This window comes from Otolemur garnettii, unplaced genomic scaffold (genome assembly GCF_000181295.1).
Source record: "Otolemur garnettii isolate 467f Iridium unplaced genomic scaffold, OtoGar3 scaffold00121, whole genome shotgun sequence".
Lineage (NCBI taxonomy): Eukaryota > Metazoa > Chordata > Mammalia > Primates > Galagidae > Otolemur > Otolemur garnettii.
The window spans coordinates 365,578-389,303 of record NW_003852516.1 but is presented as its reverse complement, the minus strand read 5'-3'; the positions used below and the strand labels follow the sequence as shown (position 1 = coordinate 389,303).

At 41.3% G+C, this 23,726-nt stretch overlaps 1 protein-coding gene across 8 annotated transcripts in view; it reads right to left on the bottom strand.

Annotated features, from left to right (window-relative positions):
- Positions 1-23,726, bottom strand: part of MTUS1 (microtubule associated scaffold protein 1) — a 150,806-nt gene that overhangs the window by 51,481 nt on the left and 75,599 nt on the right. For 7 of the 8 annotated variants that reach the window (XM_023517781.1, XM_023517780.1, XM_023517777.1 and 4 more), the window contains 3 exons: positions 21,241-21,402; positions 13,372-13,506; positions 11,849-11,887 (listed from right to left, as the gene is read on the bottom strand). In XM_023517781.1, the coding sequence (XP_023373549.1) occupies positions 11,849-11,887; positions 13,372-13,506; positions 21,241-21,402 (336 nt within the window). The remainder of the gene's footprint in view (positions 1-11,848; positions 11,888-13,371; positions 13,507-21,240; positions 21,403-23,726) is intronic. The other variant, XM_023517784.1, reaches the window with a different exon arrangement.

Here is a 23,726-nt window from a genome sequence, read left to right as displayed (position 1 = left end):
CTTTTCTCCACCAGTATCTGGATATTTAAACACATGCCAAGACTTTTGTCCATCCCCTGAAACCTTTAAAAACAGCAAGATACCAATCAGCATTAAAATCATAAACGGAAGAGTCCACTATTGATATTATTAAAAATAGACACCACCACCACTCCCTAAAGGAGGAGGGTTTTTGTTTGTGGTTGTATTCGATATTTGCTAAGTAATAATGAACTCAAGATTATGCTTCTAAAAAGGGAGATGCTTTAGCCTACACTGCCTGAAACAAGAAGTCAGAATCTACTCACCAATTAATCGCATTCATTAAAAAATGTACTTTAAGTATATTAAGCTACACCACGTATCCTAAATGTTGCTTATTGCCTTTTTCTAAGAGCAGAACAAGAAGCTGCAGAAATAAAGAGAAAGAGTGCCAGTTGGAAAGAAAAGTTGAAAGTGAAGCACCCACACAACGTGGAAAGGTGTACTTGAATAGGAGACTGCCCAAGATGGGTTGCAGTTCCTTCCCAAATATATTCTGCCCTCTTGTGGCCATCAGGCGGAAGTGTGCCAAAATAACAACAATCTACCATTCTAGGCACAATCTACCAATCCAGTGTATTCTTTATACGCTGCACAATTTTTTTATTTACTGACTTATATCACTAAATAAGTACTTTAAGGTTGAAAGTATTTTAATAATATGTATGCTTCTGGGAGGAACAAAGTTTAAACATTGCTTCAAAAAAGTTCTTTAGTAGATCAGTTCATATCACCTGCATATTATCCGTATTTTTGGAAGTTATACTAAATAGGAGAGAAGTACATAAATATAAAGTGTCATTCTTGGCTCAGCGCCTGTGGCACGGTGGTTATGGCACCAGCCACATACACCAAGGCTAGTGGGTTCGAGTCCGGCCTAGACCAGCTAAACAACAATGATAACCACAACAAGAAAATAGCCAGGCATTGTGGCGGCTGCCTGGAGTCCCAGCTACTTGGGAGGCTGAGGTAAGAGAATCACTTAAGCCCAAGAGTTTGAGGTTGCTGTGAGTGGTGATGGCACTGCACTCTACAGAGGACAACACATAGTGAGATTCTGTCTCAAAATAATAATAATATAAAGTGTCAGTCTTTGTTATTTTATAGAGTCTTAATTTAAGAGAAGGATCATCAAGGACAGTAGGAAAAAAAAATAAGAAAACTTTGGTGCCAAAGATGAAATAGTTTACAGTTATAAGATTTAGGCACTAGATGAGTCTTTATGAAGTACAGCAAAGCCTCTATTAGGATGTCATATGGGGAAAAAACATGATTTAAAATGTTATGTAAAAAGTAAAGTCATGTAATGTGAAACAAAAAGTAAAGAATATTGAAGCAAACCTACCAGAATGTCTATCAGCAATGTTCTGGAGGTACAGTAGGTGTGATTTTTAATTTTCTTTATTTTAAGGTTTCTATATTGTCCTTGGGAGACAGGCTCTTGCTCTGTCACCTGGGCTAAAAGTCCAGCGGTGTCATAGGTCACTGCAGCCTCAAACTCCTGGGCTCAAGTGAGCCTTGTGCCTAACAAGTCTTTCGATTACCTGGGAGTACAGGCAGGCACCACCACCCTTGATTAATTTTTCTATTTTTTTTTGTAGAGACAGGGTCTCACTCTTGCTTAGGCTGGTCATAAATTCCTCAAGCATCCTCTGACCTCAGCCTTCCAAAATGCTAGATTATAGGCATGAGCCACCCCACCCAGACCAATTTTCCTATTTTTTAACAACAATAAGAGAGCCAAAAAAAAAAAAGTATATATATGTGCATATATGTATATATAAAAAATAAAGAAGTTTACATGTTAAAATAGTTTTATAGAAAAGCCTACAAAATATGCTGAGTTTCCATTCATGACACAAATGAAAAGCAATTAACATGTTAACTGCCTTGTGTATATTTAACTTATGCTAGTTTTGAGCACAGGGCCTTGTGAAGCATATATAACTCACATATCTCTTGCACACTGACTGCCACACTAGGGAAAAATTTTTTTCCTTGAGGCCACAGTGTTTTTATTAAGTTAACAGATGTGTGAATTATGTATGTTTCACAACTCCCCAGGCTCAAAACTAGCATGAGTTAAATACAACTCATGTAGCCGTTAGTGAGTTTGAGCTAATAAAACACTATGGCTCCCAGGAAAAAATAATTTATTTCTAGGCTGGTAATCAATGTGTTAAAAGACTATGTAAAGTATATGGTGAGGCTTAAATAACAAAAGATAATGTTTGGCAGGTCAATTATGTTGTAATATCACAGTATATTCAAACTGATATAGATAGAGATCACAAGATCACAAAGTTGACTGCAGTCTGTATAGAAATGTGTGTCTTTTTTTAATCAGTGATTTAAAAAACAATGACATTATGATTCTAGATATGACAGCATGTGCTGTGTGGGGCACTTATACGCTAGGAAATGCACTTAAACTAGGACCGACTTGTTTGCCAGTGAGATCATAAAGAATCTGGAAGAACATTAAAATGTAAGCCAGCCTGCTGGTTTCAGAGATTCAGACATCTCTACCCAACCGATCTTCCTTAGCCCAATATAGAATATTAACTTTAACATTCATCCCCTTGTTTTCCCTAACACAACATTACTGCAACATTTTCATTTTACTCTTTGTAATCTTTAATGTAGTAAGTTCAATTACCTATTCCAATTGTAGAACATGCAACTCAAAGCCTAAATTTCCTACCATGTCCTTTTGCTTGGCAGGCTATAATTATCAAAAAATTCATACAGATGGCTCAGTGCCTGTAGCACAGGGGTTATGGCGCCAGCCACATACACTGAGGGTGGCGGGTTTGAACCCATCCTGGGCCAGCTAAACAACAATGACAACTGCAACTAAAAACAGCCAGGTGTTTTGGTGGGCGCCTGCAGTCCCAGCTACTTGGGAGGCTTAGGCAAGAGACTTGCTTAAGCCAAAGACTTTGAGGTTGCTGTGAGCTGTGACACCACAGCACTCTACCAAGGGCGACGTAGTGAGACTCTGTTCAAAAATTAAAAAATAAAATAAAATAAATACTCATACAGAACAATGAAGAAAAAAGGATTCAACTTCTACCCACCCATGAGATTATGTATAAGCTCTCCAAGAATACTAATACGTCTTTTATTTCTTTGGTCTACAAAAAAAAAAAAAAAAGAAAGAAAGAAACAAATTCAAATTCATCTTAATTTAAAGAAATACTGCTTTTAATTCATGCACAATGTTTGTTTTTTGAAACATCCCCCTATATGTTCACTATAGATGTTTTTAAAAAATTCAAATTATTGGATAGCACAGTGGCTCAAGGGAGTAGGGTGCCAGCCCCATATGCCGGAGGTGGCGGGTTCAAACCCAGCCCCGGCCAAAAACTGCAAAAAAAAAAAAAAAAAGAAAAAGAAAGAAAAAGAAATAGTGCTTTTAATTCACATGCAGTGTTTGTTTTTCTAAACACCCCCCTATACGTTCACTGTAGATGTTTTTTAAAAATTCACGTTACTCTGTACATCATAATACTGCTTTCCAACTAGCTTTTAAACTTAATCTAAGCTTAATAAACAAGCTTACAGCACCTGCTTTTAAAAGTATGTGAGGAAAGTAATAATAATCATAAAGTGACAATAAAGACGTCCTAAGGGAACAGTGGCAACACTGGGATCCCCTCATCACAGACATTTCCCCGCACTTGGAGAAGAGAAGGCAGAGACAGCCACCCAGTTTTTCTGTGCTATCTTTATGAAACTGGTAGGAAGGAGCAGCTCATTTTATACCTTCCCGGCAGACGACGGGGCACCTGAGAGTGATGAGCTTGCGAAAAACAATCGGGGAGCTGGGTAGATACAAGTCAGATGCCTCCGGTATCCCAAACAACTTTAACGTGCCATAGAACCAAGGTAATAATAGTATACTGTGGCATGTGTGACATCTTCCTTACAAACAGTAGGCCAGGCTTTATTTAGAGGCAATCTCGGCTGGAATCCTATAGCATCATAACCTTTAAATAAATTAAAACAACTAGATCCTATGATGATGGTTCTTGATTTTTAGTGGTCTTTCTTGCTTTCAGGATTTAAAATAATTCAACTTTTTGGACAAGACGTCTACAGTATGCCCCTAGCTTTATAAAAAAAATATGAAAGGCTCAGTGCCCGTAGCTCAGTAGTTAGGGTGCCAGCCACATATACCGAGGCTGGCAGGTTCAAACCCGGCCCGGGCCTGCTAAACAATGATGACAACTACAACAAAAAATAGCCGGTTGTTGTGGCAGGTGCCTGCAGTCCCAGCTACTGGGGAGGCTGAGGCAAGAGAATTGCTTGGGCCCAAGAATTTGAGGGTGCTGTGAGCTGTGACGCCATAGCACTCTACCAAGGGGCAACATAGTACAACTGTCTCAAAAAAATAAAAAATAAAAATGAGAAAATAAACATAAAAGATCATCATCATCCTGACAGCAGAAGTAGCTATTACTTGAGAACCTTCTAGATAACATTTCTGTAATGTCAAAATTATTCTCGTCTTGGGAATTATTTTCCAAATATTCCTATATTTCCCAATGAGAAATTTGAGACGTAGAGACAGATGCTTAGCAAATGACACAAACAGAAAGTGACGGGACCAGGATTTAAACCAACATCCTCCGCCTTAAAAGTTCATTCTTTTTCTGCCCTTCTTCACTGTCTTATGAGATACGGTTTCTTTAAAACCAGTGATTAAAGATTAAACTAAAACAATGATGTAACATTTTTAATGGTTATGTCAGGAAACTTTAAAAACAACATCTAATGTCGATCAGGGTCTGATGCAGCCAGTACTTTTCTACGTTGTCAGCCATGACATGAAGCTTCTGGGAAACGACCTGGCCGAGTGAAGTGGACCAGGCATGTTCAGGGACAGGGTGGTTTAACTTACTGATACTACTTTTAATAATCTAGCACAAGAAACTTGGCCGCAAGTTCTAACTGTTAATGTACTCATCTAGCAGAATCATTTATGAATTTGATCCAGAAGCATCTCGAACATTCAAGAAAAGCAAGTTAAGTTGCTAGCACCTCTGTTCAGTGTGACAGTCATTAGAAGCGGCTATTATAGGGTGGCACCTGTGGCTTAAAGGGGTACGGCGCTGGCCCCATATGCCAGAGGCGGTGGGTTCAAACCCAGCCCTGGCCAAAAACTGCAAAAAAAAAAAAGGGGGGGAGGGGCTATTATATATTAAGTGACGAAATGAGATACAAAGTTATCTGAACTTTAGTTTTTAAAGTTTTAAGTAAAAAAATTGATTTTTAAACTCCAACATGCTAAATTCTGAATTTTAGGAAGTTTGGGAAATTGCTATCATCCCAAGTGACTATTTCGCTAGAACAAAAAGGATATGAAGTTGGTCGACTTTAAGTCTTCACCACCGCCTGCTGCTTTCAAAAGAAAATAAAAAGATCTCAAAGCCAGGCGGTGCCTTTGGCTCAAAGGAGTAGGGCACTGGCCCCATATGCCGGAGGTGGCGGGTTCAAACCCAGCCCCAGCCAAAAAACTGCAAAAAAAAAAAAAAAATCTCAAAGCCATAGTACAATGACTTAAAATGTAAAACTCAGAGGAACATGTTTGTATGTGAAGGGAATGTCTTATCTGAAATATGACTATTTGTTTGATGAATATAAGTCGAGGTGATTTGCAGTCACAGAATATCATAGTGGGAGAAACCTTACAGGTCAACCCTTTCAAGTACATGGAAAAGAAAATTAGCATCAAGGGGCTTCAATGATTCACTTCAAGTCATTGGCTGTTGTTTTGTTGGGTTTTTTTTTTTCTTTGAGACAGGGTCTCACTATGTTGCCCTGGGTAGAGTGCCATGACGTCATCGCTCACAGCAACCTCAAACTCTTGGGTTCAAAGCGATCCTCTTACCTCAGCCTCTCTGATAGCTGGGACTACAGAGGCACCTGCCACAACATCCTGCTATTTTTTAGAGACAGGAGTCTCACTCTTGCTCAGGCTGGTCTCAAACTCCTAAACTCAAGCAATTCACCCGCTTCAGCCTCCCAGAGTGCAAGGATTACAGGTGTGAACCACCACACCTGGCCTAGTCACCGGCTGTTTGGACAACATGTCTTAGCATCAAAGCTGTCCCTCCAAAAACTAACACAAAGCCATTTTTCCCTATTAGTCTCATCACAATACCAGCTTACTCTTAGATCTTGGTAACAACTAACCATGAGATCCTGGTTATGGTTTTGGGAAAACACATGGACAGACCAACCAACCTAGATTAAACTGCAATGTTAACCCTTTAAAATGCATTCTTTCCCACTCCAAATATTAGAGCATTAATTAACATCATATTAAGTGTTGGTGATCACTCAGAAACAGGTGTTTTAGAACTCTGCCAGACCTACCATTTCTACTCCATGGTTAAAGGCTTTACCAGACAAGCCCAGATGGTGGGTGTTTCCCATTTCTTTCCTCTCCTAATCAGGAGTTCATCTGCCATTCCGATAATATGATCTGTCAAGGGTCAATGATGACCTTTGGAAATGAGGCATGAGGTCAGCCCAACACTACGAGCATGAGGTCAGTCCGACACTACGAAGGAAGGAAAATGCCTAACACTGTGGCCTTTCTCTGTAGCTGGGAAAGGAGACATAGACTGAGTGTTGCTATTTACTACTCCTGGAAGGGGAATGCGCCTTATCATAGTTCACATGATCATGAACTTGAGACGTGAATTCAGATTGCCTTTCTGAGTTTCGTATTTACATTAAAATAGGCCTATTTATTATTTTTAATTTTTTTGCAGTTTTTGGCTGGGGCTGGGTTTCAACCCACCACCTCTGGTATATGGGGCCAGTGTCCTACTCCTTTGAGCTTCAGGCACCAGCCACTATTATTATTATTATATTTTTTAGAGACAGAGTCTCACTCTGTCACCTTTGGTAGAGTGCTGTGATGTCACAGCTCACAGCAACCTCCAGTTCTTGGGCTTAGGCGATTCTCTTGCCTCAGCCTCCTGAGTAGCTGGGACCACAGGTGCCAACCACAATGCCCAGCTAAATAGGCCTATTTTAATAAACAGTCTACTCAATCTGCTATTAATATAACTACTCTAGTTTCTTTTGATTAGTATTTGCATGCTATATATGTTTTCCTTTCCTTTCCCTTTAACATATTTTTAATTTTATACAGTATTTAAAGTGGGTTTTTTTTTTTTTTTAAAGTTTTTGGCCAGGGCTGGGTTTGAACCCACTACCTCTGGCACACGAGGCTAGTGAAGTGGATTTTTTATAGATAACATATAATTGAGTCTTGCTTTTTTGGTCCTCTGTGATAATCTTTGCCTTTTAGTGTAATGAAATTAATATTCAATAAAAAAATAAAATACACGTATTAGAATTATTTAACCAACCACTTTACATCAATGTGGCAGCTTCTAAGCCACAGAAAAAACTAGAAACAGGACTTAACAAAAGAAATCTTCAAAACTGCAAAACATTGATGAAATAATTCAAGGAAGACCTATGGAAATGGGAAGGTGTCCCATATTCACAAATTGGAACACTTGACATTGTTAAGACAGCAATGCTCCACAAATTCATCTACAGATTCAGGGCCATGCCTCCCTAAATCTCAACTGACTTCTTTACAGTAACAAGGTAATCCTAAAATTCATACAGAAATTCAGAACAGCCATAATCTTAAAAAAGAACAAAGCCGAATAATTCAAACTTCCTGATTTCAAAACTTCAACTATCCCACAGCAATCTAGACAGTGTGGTATATGCAAAGATATGCACATATCCATGTGATATAGAGTCTGGAAATAAATTCCAACATTCATAACCAATTATTTCTGACAAAAGTGGCAAGATATTTCAATGGGGAAAGAAAAGTGTTTTCAACATCTGGGTGTCTACATGCAAAATGTCATTAGACCTCTACCTCATACCATATAAAAAATTAACTCAGGTTGGGCATGGTGGTGACTCGGATCTGTAATACTAATACTCTGGGAGACCAAGGTGGGTGGATCACCTGAGCTCAGGGGTTTCAGATAGGCCCCAGCAAAAGAAAGACCCCATCTCTACTAAAAATAGAGAAACTAGCCAAGCCTAATGGTGCACACCTATAGTCCCAGGCACATGGGAGGCTGAGGCAAGAGGATCACTTGAGCCCAAGAGTTTAAGATTGCTGTGTACTATAATGTCATGGCACTGTATCCAGGGTGACGGTGAGACTGCCTCAAAAAAAAAAAAAATTAACTCAAAATGGATCAAAGAACTAAGTGTAAGGGCTATTGACAAAAATATCTTAAGAGAAAATATAGACATAAATTTTCACAACCTTGAATTAGGCAATCATTTCTAAGATATAACACCACAAACGCAAACAACAGAGAGATCAACGAGATCTTGTTAAAATAAAAAAAAAATTGTGTTTCAAAGGATGCTATCAGGAAAGTAAAAATAAAAAGCCTTCAAAAATGGGAGAAAATATTTGCAATATTTGTTATATCTCTGATAAGAATCAGAACACATCCAGAACTCATAAAGAAGTCCTACAATTCACTAAAACCAATAACCCAGTTTAAAGAATGGGCAATGGATCTGAATGAACACTTCTCTACAGAAGATATACAAATGGCCAATCAACTCAGGAAAAGATGTGCAACATCATCAATCATTACGGAAATGCAGATTGGAACAATGAGATACCTGGCTCAGTGCCCATAGCACAGTGGTTACAGCACCAGCCACATACACCAAGGGTGGCAGGTTCGAACCTGACCTGGACCAGCTAAACAACAATGACAACTGCAACAAAAAACAGCTGGGCATCATGGCAGGTGCCTGTAGTCCCAGCTACTTGGGAGGCTGAGGCAAGAGAATTGCTTAAGCCCAAGAGCTTGAGGTTGCTGTGAGCTGTGACACCATGGCACTCCACCCAGGCCGACATAGTGAGACTATGTCTCAAAAAAAAAAAAAAAAACAACGAAACAATGAGATACCACTTCACGGCCAGTAGGATGGCTACAATCAAAAAGACAGACAAAAGCGAGAGCTGGCAAGGATGTGGCGAAACTGAATCCCTTACACACTGCTGGTGAGCACGCAAAATGGTACAGTCATTTTGGAAAACAGCCCAGAGCGTTCTCAAACAATTAAACATAGATTCACCGTAGGATCCAGCTTTCTGATAATGGTTATTTTTTAACAAACAAAGTCACTCTCTAAAACATCAGTTTTCTTTTTTCTCCAAATTATTAGGACATACTAGAAATTTAAAACAAAAGAAAATAAAAACACAAATGTCCACAGTAAAGTTCCTTTTGCCTTTTTAAATTTTAAAAGCTTTACTAACCATATATTCAAGTTCAGCTGACTGGGGATCGTCGGAATTTAAATCATCCTGCCTGACTGACGTCTCCAGCTTTTAGAATCTATAAAATGTTAATAATTTTGACCCAATTCCCTCACACTTCCTTTCTTATCGAGCACAACACCACATCTGGTGGGCTATCAAGGATATAGGGTATTAGTTATTTGCTACATAATGTTATTCATCCTATTTTCTTTACAAAAGAGCCTCACAAATTTGTATCTCCTGCCCGGTTTCTCTCACATCACACCCTTCAATCCTTGTACTTCTCTACTGGAGCTCTGAGGCGACCAGCAGCACTGTCAATGAGTAGTAAGATTCTGAAAGGAGGGCGGTGCCTGTGGTTCAAGGAGTAGGGTGCTGGCCCCATATACGGGACGTGGTGGGTTCAAACCTGGCCCCAGCCAAAAGAAAAGATTTTGAAAGGAATCTTATTTTCCAAAACAGTACATCTCAACAATGGGCTTAAGGCTCAGCACCTGTGGCTCAAGTGGTTAAGGCGCCAGCCACATACACCTAAGGTAGCAGGTTCGAATCCAGCCCAGGCCCGCCAAACAACAATGACAGCTGCAACCAAAAAATAGCCAGGCATCGTGGCGGGCACCTGTGGTCCCAGCTACTTGGGAGGCAGAGGCAGGGGTTGGAGGTTGCCGTGAGCTGTGATGCTGCAGCACTCTACCCAGGGGGACAGCTTGAGGCTGTCTAAAAAAAAAAAAAAAATTACAACAATGGGCTTAAAATATTCAGTAGACTGTCTAGGCTTTGTTTTTCCATGTCTAGAGCACAGGCAGAGTGAAGTTAGCGTAATTCCTAAGGGCCCAAGGACCTTCAAAATGGTAGGTAAGTTCAGGTTCAATTTAAGGTCAGCAGTAGCATTGGCCCCTAACAACATTAGCCCACGTCCTTTCAAGTTTTGCAGACAGGCACTGACTTTTCTCCTCTGGCTATGGAAGTCCAAGATGACATCTCCTCCAATAGAAAGCTGTTTCTTCCAACACTGAAAATCTATTCGGTGCAGCCACCTTCCTCGGCTGCCTTAGAGTTTCTGGATAACTTGCTGCAGCTTCTGCATCAGCTCTGGCTGCTCCACCTTGTATTTTTTATGTTATGTATGACGCCAGCTTCTATACTTAACCCTATGGACCAGCTTTTGCCAGCTTCGATCTTCTGCAGCTTCCTCCACTCTCTCAGTCTTCATAGAATTAAAGAGACTCAAGGCCTTGAGCAAATGACTATGGCTTCAGGGAATGCTGGGGCTGGTTTGCTTCTATCCAGACATCTCAAACTTCCTTCCGCACCAGCTATAAGGGTGTTTTGCTTTCTCCTCATTCACTAGAGTAGCACTTTTAATTTCCTCCAAGAACTGTGCATTCATAACTTGGCTAACTGGTACAAGCGGCCTGGCTCTCGGCCTATCTTGGCTCTCAACACGCCTTCCTCCCAAGCTTAATCATTTCTAGCTCTTGGTTTAAAGTGAGAAATGTGCAATTCTTGGTTTCACTTGAATACGCAGAGGCCGTGGTAGGGTTAGTAACTAGCTTACTGTCAACATCACGGGGTCTCAGGGAATAGGGAGACTTGGGAGATGGGGGGGACAGGTGCTTCACAGGTCGGAACACACACAACGCTTACCAGTCAGGCTCACTGTATATGGGCACAGCTGTGGCACTCCAAAACACAATAGTAACAAAGATCATTGATAATTGGGTGGCACCTGCAGCTCAAAGGAATAGGGCGAGGGCCCCATATACCGGAGGTAGCAGGTTCAAACCCAGCCCCAGTCAAAACAAAAAAGATCATTGATAAGAGATCACTAACAGATATGATGATAATGAAAAAGTATGAAATACTCCGAGAAGTACCAAATGTGCCACAGAAACGGAGAGCGAGTACACGCTGCTGGAGACCAGCACCAACAGACCTGCTTGGTGCAGGGTGACCACAACCTTCAATTTGTAAAAAACACGATGTCTGCAAAACACAGCGGGTTGTGCCTGCACCTTCCTATCTTCTGATTTGGAAGCCACATAACCGTCTCATCACTGTGTAGAAGAGAACGCAGGTGGTGTCTGGGGCGCCTGGTCGGCTATGCCTGAAATGCGCAGTGAATATACCTTGTGAAATCTTTTATTGCTTCTTGAGACACAAAAGTTTTTGACTCTCCGTTGTGGTTCAGATGTTTGAGGCTACAGGCTGTCCTAGAGAGAGATTGGGAGTACGTCCCCCCCAAGCAGAGGCTACTGAAGTGTTAGAAGGCACGAGTGCCCTGTCTTGAGACTACTTAGCAATCAAAGAGTGTCCAATGTAAAAGACCATTCATCTTGGGAAGACCAATCATCCATTTCATTTAGAAAATGGAAAATATTAACAAAATCATTTAAAAAAACCCAAAATTGTCTCTCATTAATAAAATGCCCTTTTATTAATGATTATTTTTTCCCATCCATATTGAAAGTGGTCACTTACCCACATTAAAAGCTGTAAGTAGACTCTTTCTTGAAGGACCTAAGATATTAAAAAATAGAAAGTATGTAAAAATGCACATATCTGAACTATCACACAAAAACATATCATTTTTTAAGTAACAGCTGTTTTATTTTCAAAAATAAATACTCTCTAAATTTTAGGTTCCAGGTGGGAAATACCACTGAAATGCAATAAATTTTATCACGTTATATTTTAAATATAAGATGATATTCCAAGTAGCCATCAAAACGATAGCTTAAGAGTGACGTGAATTCTTCATCATAAATATGGTGATGAGTTTTAACAGGATAAGCCACAGAACTCTTTGGGGGAGGGGTCAAGAATAGCTCAAGTTCAAATTTTAAACGTACTTAATTCACATATTTACTGAGGGCAAAATGCTATTCCGCTGCTGACAAAGCCAGGTGCCAGACTGTGACAGCCACTCCCCTGCACCTTCTGCAATTGACAATTCATGTTCAGCTATAAAGAAAAGCACAAGCTCTTTCTCCAAACCGACACAATGTAACACACAGCCAGGAGGGATCACAGGTACAGGACAAGCGCTAAAAAGAAAACAGCAGGTGCCTCCACTTGAGGAGAAACAGTCCTCGCTAGCACACAGCCATCTGCAGTTTCCCCGTTAGATCTGGGAGACTTTACAGAGATGATCATCTTGACACTACGTGGCCACTATAAATGGAAATCACTGATTACCACTCACGTAAAACCTTTCTTGACCCCAAAATTCGCAAATTCAGTGGTGAGGCATTTGGGAACACTGGAGTTCCTTCTTCTCCAAAGTAATCGGTGGAATCTCTTAAGTTCTCATTCTCCGAAAGTCGCCAAAGCATCAAACTCCAACGATGGGCACTTTCAGTTACTGTGGTATGAACCGTGGGGCTTTACGGTTCTCGGTGAAACCACTTTCGCAGCCGGTGTCAACCCCAACTGATGGCCTCAAGTTTGTTTATTTGAGAGCCTGCCTATGACTGGAGAATTCCACCATACCCCCATATTTATGCCTGTTTTCTCTTTAAGCCAGTAGAATCTACTGTGGGAAGTGATCCATACAGTTCTATTCCTTTCTCTCTCACTGCCCTAAGGCTCCACCTCAGAGCAATTTAACCCTAGAAGTTCTCTTGATTTTGCCTGTGCCTTTGTCCTACCTGCTGACTTACACATTGACACACAAGCGCGCGCACACACACATACACACATACATATAGGCAGTTTTGGGCCAGGGCTGGATTTGAACCCGCCACCTCTGGCATATGGAGCCGGTGCCCTACTCCTCTGAGCCACAGGTGCCGCCCCACACATTGACAAATTTTAACTATAGAACCTACCCACCTTTTCAGAACAATTACCTTGCTGTAAAAATGTATCGATCTCCCTACTCAATAACACTTTTTATAAACAATTGTTAAACCCACCATAAGTCTGGCAAAACGTAACTTCCTTTGAGCCAAGGACTTGAAAAAGCCTTTCCCCCCTTCTTCCATCCACAGTGAAGTCCATACCTTTTGGAGGAGTTTTTAGCAAGTGAACATGAGCTCTGGATACCAAAGGCTTCAAATAAAAGGATCCTGAGGAACCGTTTTGGAATGCTGGTTTGGGAGGTTTCTCCTCATACTTGATGATGGCAGCATTACCAGCTGTAACAAAACAGAAGAGTATTTTTTTATAGATACGTACAGTATCAATTTTCCCCCACTTATTTATTTTTTGTAGTTTCTGGCCAGGGCTAGGTTTGAACCCACCACCTCTGGCATATGGGCCGGCACCCTACTCCTTTGAGCTGCAGGTGCCACTCTCCCCCACTTATTTCTTCCTCCTTGAATCAACAAATGCTCAGTGAGCGCGTGTAATGTGCCAGGCATTACTGAGTACTGGGAATACGAAGGTCCTGACAGATAGTTTGCATCCCTACAGGTGTAAGCACAGGCCACGGAGGGACGAGGCATCCTCAGGTGCCTGGTTCCATCCAAGTTTACATTATCTTGTCCAGATCAGCTTTAATCCCAGATAAAAGTTGGGAAATAGGTTAGATGGCCATTCATGCTATGCAATAAATATGCCCAGGGTGCAGCTAAGAAGAGCCTCCCTCTTCATGAGGACATGGCATCGCACAGGCAGAGCTGGTGAGGGACTCAAGAACAGCAGTGCACAGACTCCCTGGGAGCTATAAGGATCAGGTCCGATTGGAATCCCAGGCTGCTGCAGGGAGGAGCTGAAACACCAACATCCGCCCTGGAATAAAAATGCCTCGCCCCAAAGCAAAAGCATAAAGGGGAATCTCACCTAAGTAATAATAATCATCTCTCATATTGCGTGTAAAAACTTCCCCTCCACCACCCTAGGCTGGATATCTGAATTCTTTCTATATTATTGTCAATGCCCAATTCTAAGCATCCTATTCTATTCTATTATTGAATATTTAACAATCAGGAATTTATTTACTACCAACTTTGATTCTTTTCTCATCTTGCTCTAGCCAAGGGTAAGATGCCTACCTTGTTTACAACAGACCCATTGTAACTGTGAGGACAGCTAGAAATTTTTCACTAGGCTAAACTATTGCAAGTCCTACCACAGAGCTGATAAAAGTCACATTCAAGGCTCAGCACCTGTGGCTCAAGTGGTTAAGGCGCCAGCCACATACACCTAAGGTGGCGGGTTCAAATCCAGCCTGGGCCCACCAAACAACAATGACGGCTGCAACCAGCCAGGCATTGTGGCAGGTGCCTGTGGTCCAAGCTATTGGGAGGCTGAGGCAGGAGACTCGCTTGAGCCCAGGAGTTGGAGGTTGCTGTGAGCTGTGATGCCACAGCACCCTATCCAGGGGGATAGCTTGAGGCTCTGTCTCAAAAAAAAAAAAAAAAAAAAAAAACCTTGTAAAGGCACATTCCAGATCCGGTCCCGTACAATGAGCCATCTGCTGATTCTTCCTGTGCCCAGATAACATTAGTAATATCAGGTCAAATCAACGCAGAGCCTGCTCTCCTGCTGTCAAGCTTCTGTCAACTTCCTAAGCTTCTTTCTAATTCTGGCCTTTCCTGGAACCTAGGGACTTGGTGTTTCCAAAGTTGACAGGAAGCTAATGGGAATGACAATACCAAAGATACTACCGTAAAATTCAACATAACTTTTTACAGTTTTAAAAATAACAGAACCAAAATTTCCCACTCCTATCTTTTACATTTTCGTGTAAAATGAACAGTGGAATTTCAACGAGCATTTCGGCTTTTGCTGAATCGACGCCAATATTATTATAAAGTCTTAGCCATGTACCGTAACAATCTTACTTTTCTTGAAGCAATTTGTTACGTTCAATGGCAAATCACTTATTCACATTTTGAAAAATGGAGTGGAGTTCAACTTTCAAGCCTGATATACAGTCTTATGATTCTAAATTTGTGCTTTTCTAAGCTTTAGAAACAAAGACCTCCAAGTTTACAAAGAATTCAGTAAAAAGAACAGGAGGTGTCAGGGTGGAAACCAACTGTCTCTCTGCCACTCTCACGCTTAACACAACACTAGATCTGGCACCAGCCCCAATGTCAACTTCCTAGCATGCAAAATGAAGCCAGTGACCCCCATTACAAAGACAAAATGTCTGCGGGCTTTTTTTTTTTTGGAGACAAAGTCTCACTTTGTCACCCTTAGTAGAGTGCCATGACATCACAGCTCACAGCAACCTCCAGCTCTTGTGTTTAAGCGATTCTCTTGCCTCAACCTCCCAAGTAGCTGGGACTATAGGTGCCCGCCACAACACTGGCTATTTTTAGAGACAAGGTCTGGCTCTGGCTCATGCCGGTCTTGAACTTGTGAGCTCAGGCAATCCATCTGACTCGGCCTCCCGGAGTGCTAGGATTACAGGTATAAGGAACTGTGCCTGGCCAAAAGGTCTATGTTCGACTCAGGTACAAATGCAATTTTTAAATATAAAAATCATTTGTATTTGTGTACATGTTTACATGAGACATATACACAGATAATATGTATCCCTGCACCCTGTCATCATCTGCTACACACTTCCCGTCTTATGAACAGTAGGCACAAACTGTCCTGCGCTGAACATACTATTATGACCAACACTTAAACATCCATCAATTCCTGAAACACTCTGCTCTGGCCCGGCCCGATGCTTTCTGCTAAACTCTGACTTGAAGAAGTAGATCATTATGCGCCGTAATCCCTTTAAGACATTTCTCCCGCCCTCTATTTTAGCTCCTAACGTGGCAACTGGTTGGGCATCCCTGACAACTAAATTTTCCCTTATCCGAGGTTGTTACAGCCAAATGGTAAATACTTCAGCGGCAACAGTCCCGACGTAATTAGACGAATAATCATTTCCACCATGGACGAATGCTAGCTACAATATCCAACTTCTAGTCCTAACTTGGGCCCTGCTGAGCTTGTCCTGGGTCACCTCAGCTCTCTGCATACAGTTGATGGGTCTGAAAGTCAGCTGTGGGAATGGACACTATGCGTGTCACAGGGTCCCTGTTCACTGCCTGTGGTACCCAGTCCCACTGAGGCCAGATCCATCAACTGAATGGTCCTAAACACTGTGCTCCGGGGGGCCACCACCAGTCAGTGACAATTGATCTGTACAGTCAAGATATTCAATTCCCCATGTGGTCAGCTTGGCCTCAGCCAGCTCTATGATGGAGTTAAAATATCCCATTATGTTGTCATCTCTGGTCCTCGCTGTCTCAATTATGCAGAACAACAGATTCTCTGGAATCCTTAATTTTCATTTCGCCATGGCCAAAATGTGGTTCAAGTGGAATAAAAGAGAGAGATAATTGAATCTAAAAAGAAGAGAGATACTCCACAAAGTTCAAGCAGCAGCAGAAATGATTTTCCTACTAGAAAAAGGCTTCTTATTGTTCCAGACATTCACTCGCCAGCTCACATTTCATACGGCACTCCAGCATCTAGTTAAAATTAGTTTTTGTTTATTAAATCATGTGTATACACACAGAGAAAACATTCTGTTCATCGCTTGAGTTTTTTTGTGAATCAGTTTAACACTCCTCCTCACTACGCCAGATCATCTGCCCACCTGGCTTCAAATCAAGTAAGTGCTGACGCCTAAGCTTTCAAATTTCAAAAGCAAAATCACTCAGCTTTGTATTAATAAGAACGTCTCTTATATACCTTTGGAAAACATTAAAAGAAGAAGAACAACAAAATCAAGAGTGGTCTGGATAATGATACTTCCTTATTAAGGAGTCATTGTCAGGGGTATGTGATACTAACGTGTTCTGTGATGCAAAGCCAGCAGTGTCTGCTGTCTGCCCCTCACCTTCACCTCCACCTCCACCAAGGCAGACATCACTAGTCAAACAAAGATCTTTCCCTCTGAACCTAGCAGCAGCCTGGGAAACAGTTAACACTGAACTGTACATGATTCTTATCTACTAACCAGTGTTGGCAGGTGAGACAATCCTCACTTGCCATTTCTACCATGAGAAAACAAAACAGAGGGTAAGTAAATAAGAGTCATCCTTCAATCAGCTTAATCATTTGAACAACTCAAAACACCCTCTTTCCAAATGATCATGGACCATCCTATTACATGAAAGGAAAAAAAAGACAGTTGTTGCTGTTGCAAGGATTCTGAAGATGACCTAGTCCTTCCCTCCCTGAGGATACTGAGATGAAGAGAAGAGAAAGATCGCCCAAGTTCACACAGTTAGCAGGAAAACGAGGATGACTCCATGTGGAGTGACCTTTTCTGGACATCACCCCACCTCAGCCAGGGTTAGCCACAAAGGTGCAGGGGGGAAAAAAAAAAAAAAGCTGTTTCTTTCTTTAGTCTCTCTCTGTTCTCCTATTTCGAAGGGAGTGCCAATAGCTTTGGTTTGCATCTCTGACATTTGCCCTCGCCTGCCATCTGTCTCTCAAAAATAAACACGTTTTTGTGGCCAAAGTGGAAGGTGACAGAAGTCTTTGGACTTCCTATTTCTGCTAACGAGGCCAAATTCTAGCTCTTCCCAGACCACCTTCTCAACTGCCTGATGATCCTCAAAGCTTCAATTCTATTCAAGACCTACAATATGTCATTTATTTTCATCCAATCACTTCAATGATTTTAAAATTGGAGGTATCTGAGTCTAAAGGAGCACATAATGTATAATGCAGAATGTTTAACCTCTATACACGAGCACTTTCGGTAAAGCAACTACTGTGCAATGTTTTATACTAATGCCCCAAAGGAAATCAATATTGTTGCTTTAAAATTTTCTATGCTTAAAGGCGCGCGCACACACACACACACACACACACAAAACCTGCTTGAACTCCTAAATAAGAAAAATGTATCACCTTACATGTCTTGATTCTGTCACTTTAAGACTTAGCAACGTTATTTCTATAGGATTCCAAAGTACCGAGAAACAGATGGCTAATTTTACAACCGTACTATGCTGTATCAGAAGTTCTTAAATGATGCCACCAACAATCTCACAAAGAAACGCACAAAGCAAGCAAAAAAAATTTCTTTAAAAAGGTTCAAAGGCTTAAGCCATTATGAATCCAGATACAGTCAGAAGATCAAGTTTATTTCCTAACGTGGTCCTTCATTATCAGAAGCAGAAAAAAAAATCAGCTCAAAATGCCTTTGGTCACGTTTTGAGGTAGTCTTTTTCAAAAAGTCCGTGTTTAATGCCTTTGTTTAAAAGTGAGGAAAATAACAAAGATGTGACTTTCCATCTTAATTCTTAGAAAGCATATCTCTAGACTCACACAACTATAAGCTCACACACAAAAACTCCTAGTTATTCAACCAGAAACCAAATCATCAAACAGTCTTTGATAAAAGGATTAATTTTCTGTGCTAAGAACACGGACAGTGCTGCTGAATTATATTTAGGAGGCGTATCAAAACATAAAAGGTACAACAAAATTGGTCCTACAGAGAAGCATTCACATCTTAACTACACACAAATATGCCCAAGAAACATCACAACGAACGTAAATTACAAGTTACCAAAAAATAGCAATTGACAGATCTTAAATCAATTTATTGAATAAAAATTTCAGCATGCTTACAAAGGAAAGAATCAAACCAGAAATCGTCGACCTACTTTTTTTCCCCGTAAACGTGGCTAACAAAGGAATTATACAAAGGCTGTAGGATCCCACGACCAGCAGTGTCAATAAGGTAGCATCATACTGCCTCTCTGAGCCAGCCGGTGGGGTGAGGGTAGAATTGATAAAGATTTTTGAAGCAATATCAGTTTCTGTACAACTGCGGAATCCTCCTGGTATAGTCATTTAAAAGGATCAAAGCACGCTTAGGCAGGAAACACCGCAGCCATGTTCACACTCATATCCCTCAGGCTCGCTTAGTGAATTAGAATGGAGGGGGAAAAAAAAATCTGTAAGCTCCAAGGCACTACACAAAACAGATTAAACCAGCTAGCAAATCAAACTAAGAAAGAGACTCACTGGTTTGAATGCTTAGTCTGCACCAGGGACACTTCGCTAGGAGACAGGCACTGTGGGTGGATGGCAAGCCCTTTTGTTAAAAGACAAAAGGCAACGGACAAAAGCATTTTACAACCTCTTTGGACGTCTCAGACACAGGACTGAAGCAGTGGCCAACTCAACATGGCTGTCGAGGGGAAAGGAGCGTCTGTGGCACTACAGAACGCGTCTGCTTCAGGGGCCAGAAATGCCACCGCCACCACAGTCCTTCCAGAGCACGCTGGTGATTCTGTTTTGGCAGTTTGTTTTTTAAATTGCATTGCAAGTTGGAGAGAGCGCGGGAGTGAAATGATCTTAAAATAACATGCGTGTGAATGAATTCTTCGAATTCAGAGAGCAATCTGTCACATGCAAACCCTTCTGATTTTGTGGCACAAGTTCAAAATTCAAGCAATCAGCAGATAATAATCCTGTTTTGTATCCCGGGGGGTCAGAAGCGCCAGCGTGCAGCTGCTTGCTATCCCACTGCTAGGTGACCCACTAGATATGAGTTCATTCATTCAGTCGTTAATTGGATGCCTTATCCTCCACCAACACCTTCTCCATCCTGTCACATATCTGCTGTGTGACTTTGAACCAGTGACGACATCTCTGAGCTTAAATCACGTCACATAGAAAATCAGGGAAACAGTAAAAATTATTTGAGAGGAAAAAGAAATGGTTGGCAACTCTATAATACTGCTCTCTAGGCAGAAAAGTTCAGTGACTGTTATTCTACTTGGCCTCCATCCCCGCACCAAAAAGAAGAAATTGATCTCTCCATCAAGCGGAGAGGTCAGTGCTCTGCGTCTCTCCACACCCTTTGCAATCTTGTTTTATCCGGTATCCTAGTCACCCATGTAAGTATCTCCTATCTCCTCGCCTCCTTTTGGAGTCAGGACAATTTCTTTTGTATCCTTGTCCCTCTGTGCCTCTATCATCTGTGCAAAGCAGGTGCTCCAAAATTACGTGAAGTCATGAACTTGAGAATCATTTTGTGGCTCAACAGAAAAAGGAAATTAGAGACTAAGCACTATGCCCAGATACATCTTTTGAATGAAAGGGACGGCTCAATTAATTTTGATACCCAGAAAACAGAATTCACATTAATGGAACAGTTTAAAAAATACTCTCCTGAGTTTCAATGTTTTATAATTAGGCTTCAAGTTATAATATTTAGTCACATTACACTGAATCCAAAGTAAAAGATCATAAACATCCAGCCATAAAAGAAAGTCTTTTATACAGTAAATGAAACTAGGCCAGGCACTCTGGGAGGCCGAGGAGGGTGGATTGCCCAAGCTCACAGGTTTAAGACCAGCCTGAGCCAGAGCACGACCTCGTCTCTAAAAATAGCTGGGCATTGTGGCAGGCACCTGTAGTCCCAGCTACCGGGGAAGCTGAGGCAGGAGAATCGCTTAAGCCCAAGAGTTTGAGGTTGCTGTGAGCTATGACGCCACAGTGCTCTACCCTACCAAGGGCAACAAAGTGAAACTCTGTCTCAAAAAAATAAATAAAAATAAAAATAAAGTAAATGAAACTAAAAGTTATCTTTTTTCTGATTCTAGTTGGGTATCTGACCCCCTAGGTTTCTCTATTTTCCTTAAACCCCAAACACCATCACCTCCAACAATGCACTTTGGAATCATCCATGAAAAATATACCTTTGATGCATACTATAATTATTTCAGGGTTTCATAGCATCTTCATCAAAAGAGGATGTTTTTCAAACAATTTGTTTTTCCTGTCCAACTTTCAGAGCAATTCCAAGGCAGCAGTGCATATTTTCCCAAAATTACAGGGAAGAAAAATCCCACAAATTACTTGTACAGCATTAGTTTTCCTGGTAAGTCCTGTTTGAACAGCCCCCCACCCACCCCCGCCCCGAGTTCGGCCTAAGGCTGACTTACAGTTATTGCTGTAAGTGCTCAGATCGCTGTGGGTGCTGGCGACAGAGGGGGAGCTTCCTGTCCTCCGCAGCGCAGGACTTTTCAAAGATGCTTTGGCTTTAGGAAGTGGTCTAGGCAAATTCACCCAAGACGGCTGTGCGGTTTTCAAGGATGCAGGTTTTCCTTGGGTTTAAAAAAATAACAATAATAAAGTTTCCAATTGTTATTCCTCTCAAAAGCTGGTGCTTTAAGCCTGTCAACCCAAACCTTTGCTCTAACAAAGGAATCAAAACTCAGCATCAATATTTTCAGAATCATGTAGCTACAGATGAAAGAGGAAAGCTTCCCACAGTCCTACTTATTTTTGATAATTTAGAGGCAAAAGGGAAGAGAGGATAAGGCCATGAGTATATACACGAGCAGTGTAGCTGTAACCCTGAAACCCACAGTAATTAACTCACCCGTCTCTGCAGTCAGAAGACAGAGCAGAAAAGTTATGTGAGAAACAGCTTGTGGAAAAGCTGATTTTAAAAAGAAAAAAAATAGTCCAGGTATATGACTAGGCTACACCATAAAAAATTAACAAGTGAAAATTTAAAAATAACCAAATCAGGAAGAAATTCAATTCCATGAGAAAAATTTCATTTGAAAAATGCCTAATACCTAACACCAGGGGGCGCTCTATTAATATCTTTTTTCATCTCATCTTTGCATCTTTATTTTTTTTTAATTAAGTCATTTGTACATAGATCATGAATACATTTATGCCATTATCGGATTCAATGTGTTGGTTATTTGTACAAATAGGAGTGCTTACATCCTACTAATCAACATAACCTTCACCTCAGTTTACCCAATTACAGTGTTAAGACATTTGTGTTCTATACCTGATAGATCCAACTTATACTTGCAATATGCTCCATAGGTGTGGTCCCCCTGCTAACCCTCCTCTATCGACCTACCCCCCTCCCTTGCATCTTTACTTCCCACAGTTTATTCTGCCAAACTATTTTTTCCGCACAGCAAAAGTGTTTCCCCTTATCAGTGAAATATATACGCTTCCTTCCTACCCTCTGACACCTTTGAACCCACACTAGTCTGATGGTCACACCTGCCACCTTGGTAAATAGGGGTTATTAGCCAAGTTCAATCCTTTGCTCACGACTCTTCACATGCATTCTCTTGGTAAGCCTAGTTTACTCGTTTTAACCATACAGAAGAATCTCACATTCTTACTCGCAGCCCCATCCTCCTTCTGAATTCCAGTGTCACTCGAGTTTTAAATTCCTTGTTCCGCATTTCAGCTCGGGCTGACGCTCTCCTATTTATGCTAAGTATAGCCCTGGATTTATTTTCTTCCATCCAGCTGCAGAACATTGGAATCATCTCTTTCTCCCATGTCCTGACTTAATCTAGTACCAGCTCTCTCAATGCTACTAGTACCACGTAAGTGAAGAATATCAAGAGTTGAAAATAAGACTTTTGATGAAAATAGTCAAGTGATCTTACTGGAAAGTTATGCCCATTGCTTTGTCCTAGTGATTTCACTTACACAAATCTCATCTTAATAGATAAAAAGGGGCGGTGTGCAGTAGCTCACCCCTACAATCCCAGCACTTTGGGAGGCCAAAGGCGGGACGATTGCTTGAGGCCAGGGGTTCGAGACTATATCAAGGCCCTGTCTCTATAAATAATTTTCAAAAATTAGCCAGACATGGTGGCATACAGCTGTCGTCCCAGTTCTTTAGAAGGCTGAGGTGGGAGGATTGCTTGGGCCCAGGAGTTTGAGGTTACAGTGAACTATGATCAAGCCACTCCAGCCTGGGCAACAGGGCAAGACCCAGTCTCTCCCCCCTAACAAAGCTTAAGCTCCTCAGGTCTGGCATTTGAAGCCACCAGGCTGAGGCTCTCCCCTAGCTCCAGACTTCCCCCTGCACAGCCCATTTACATCAGTATACATTTTGCTTCCAATTATCTTAGCTTTCTTTCTGACTCCAGCACATACTCTGTGCTATTCAATTTACAAGACAGGCCATTTCTTTCCAAAGAGTTCTTCCTTTCAATCCATCCTATGAATCCTCATTTTCCCTCTTGCATCTTGCCTAAATAATGTATTAGCCTCCTAAAGTCCTGTCCTCCTATCCCTTCCAACTCTATCACAGTAACCTCCTGCACATGAAATTTAAAGTCATGGCCCCATTTAAAATGTGAGATAACCCATTATCTAGATGATGGCAATCTTATATTTAAGCTTCTTAATTAATATTTAATTTTAAAGGCATAAAAGGCAGTGCTAGGGCTGATTCCTGCCTTATTCCCTGTCCCCACCACTCTACGCACCCACACATGCCCTTGGTTGCTTCTCTCTGGGCTGTTTTACTCTACTCTTTGGCTTATGCCCATCCTGTGACCGAGAAGGCCTCCTGTCATCTGTCCCCTATCTCTGTCCAGTGAATACGAAGTCAGCTCTTTTTTTGGGGACACAGTCTCACTTTGCTGCCCCTGGT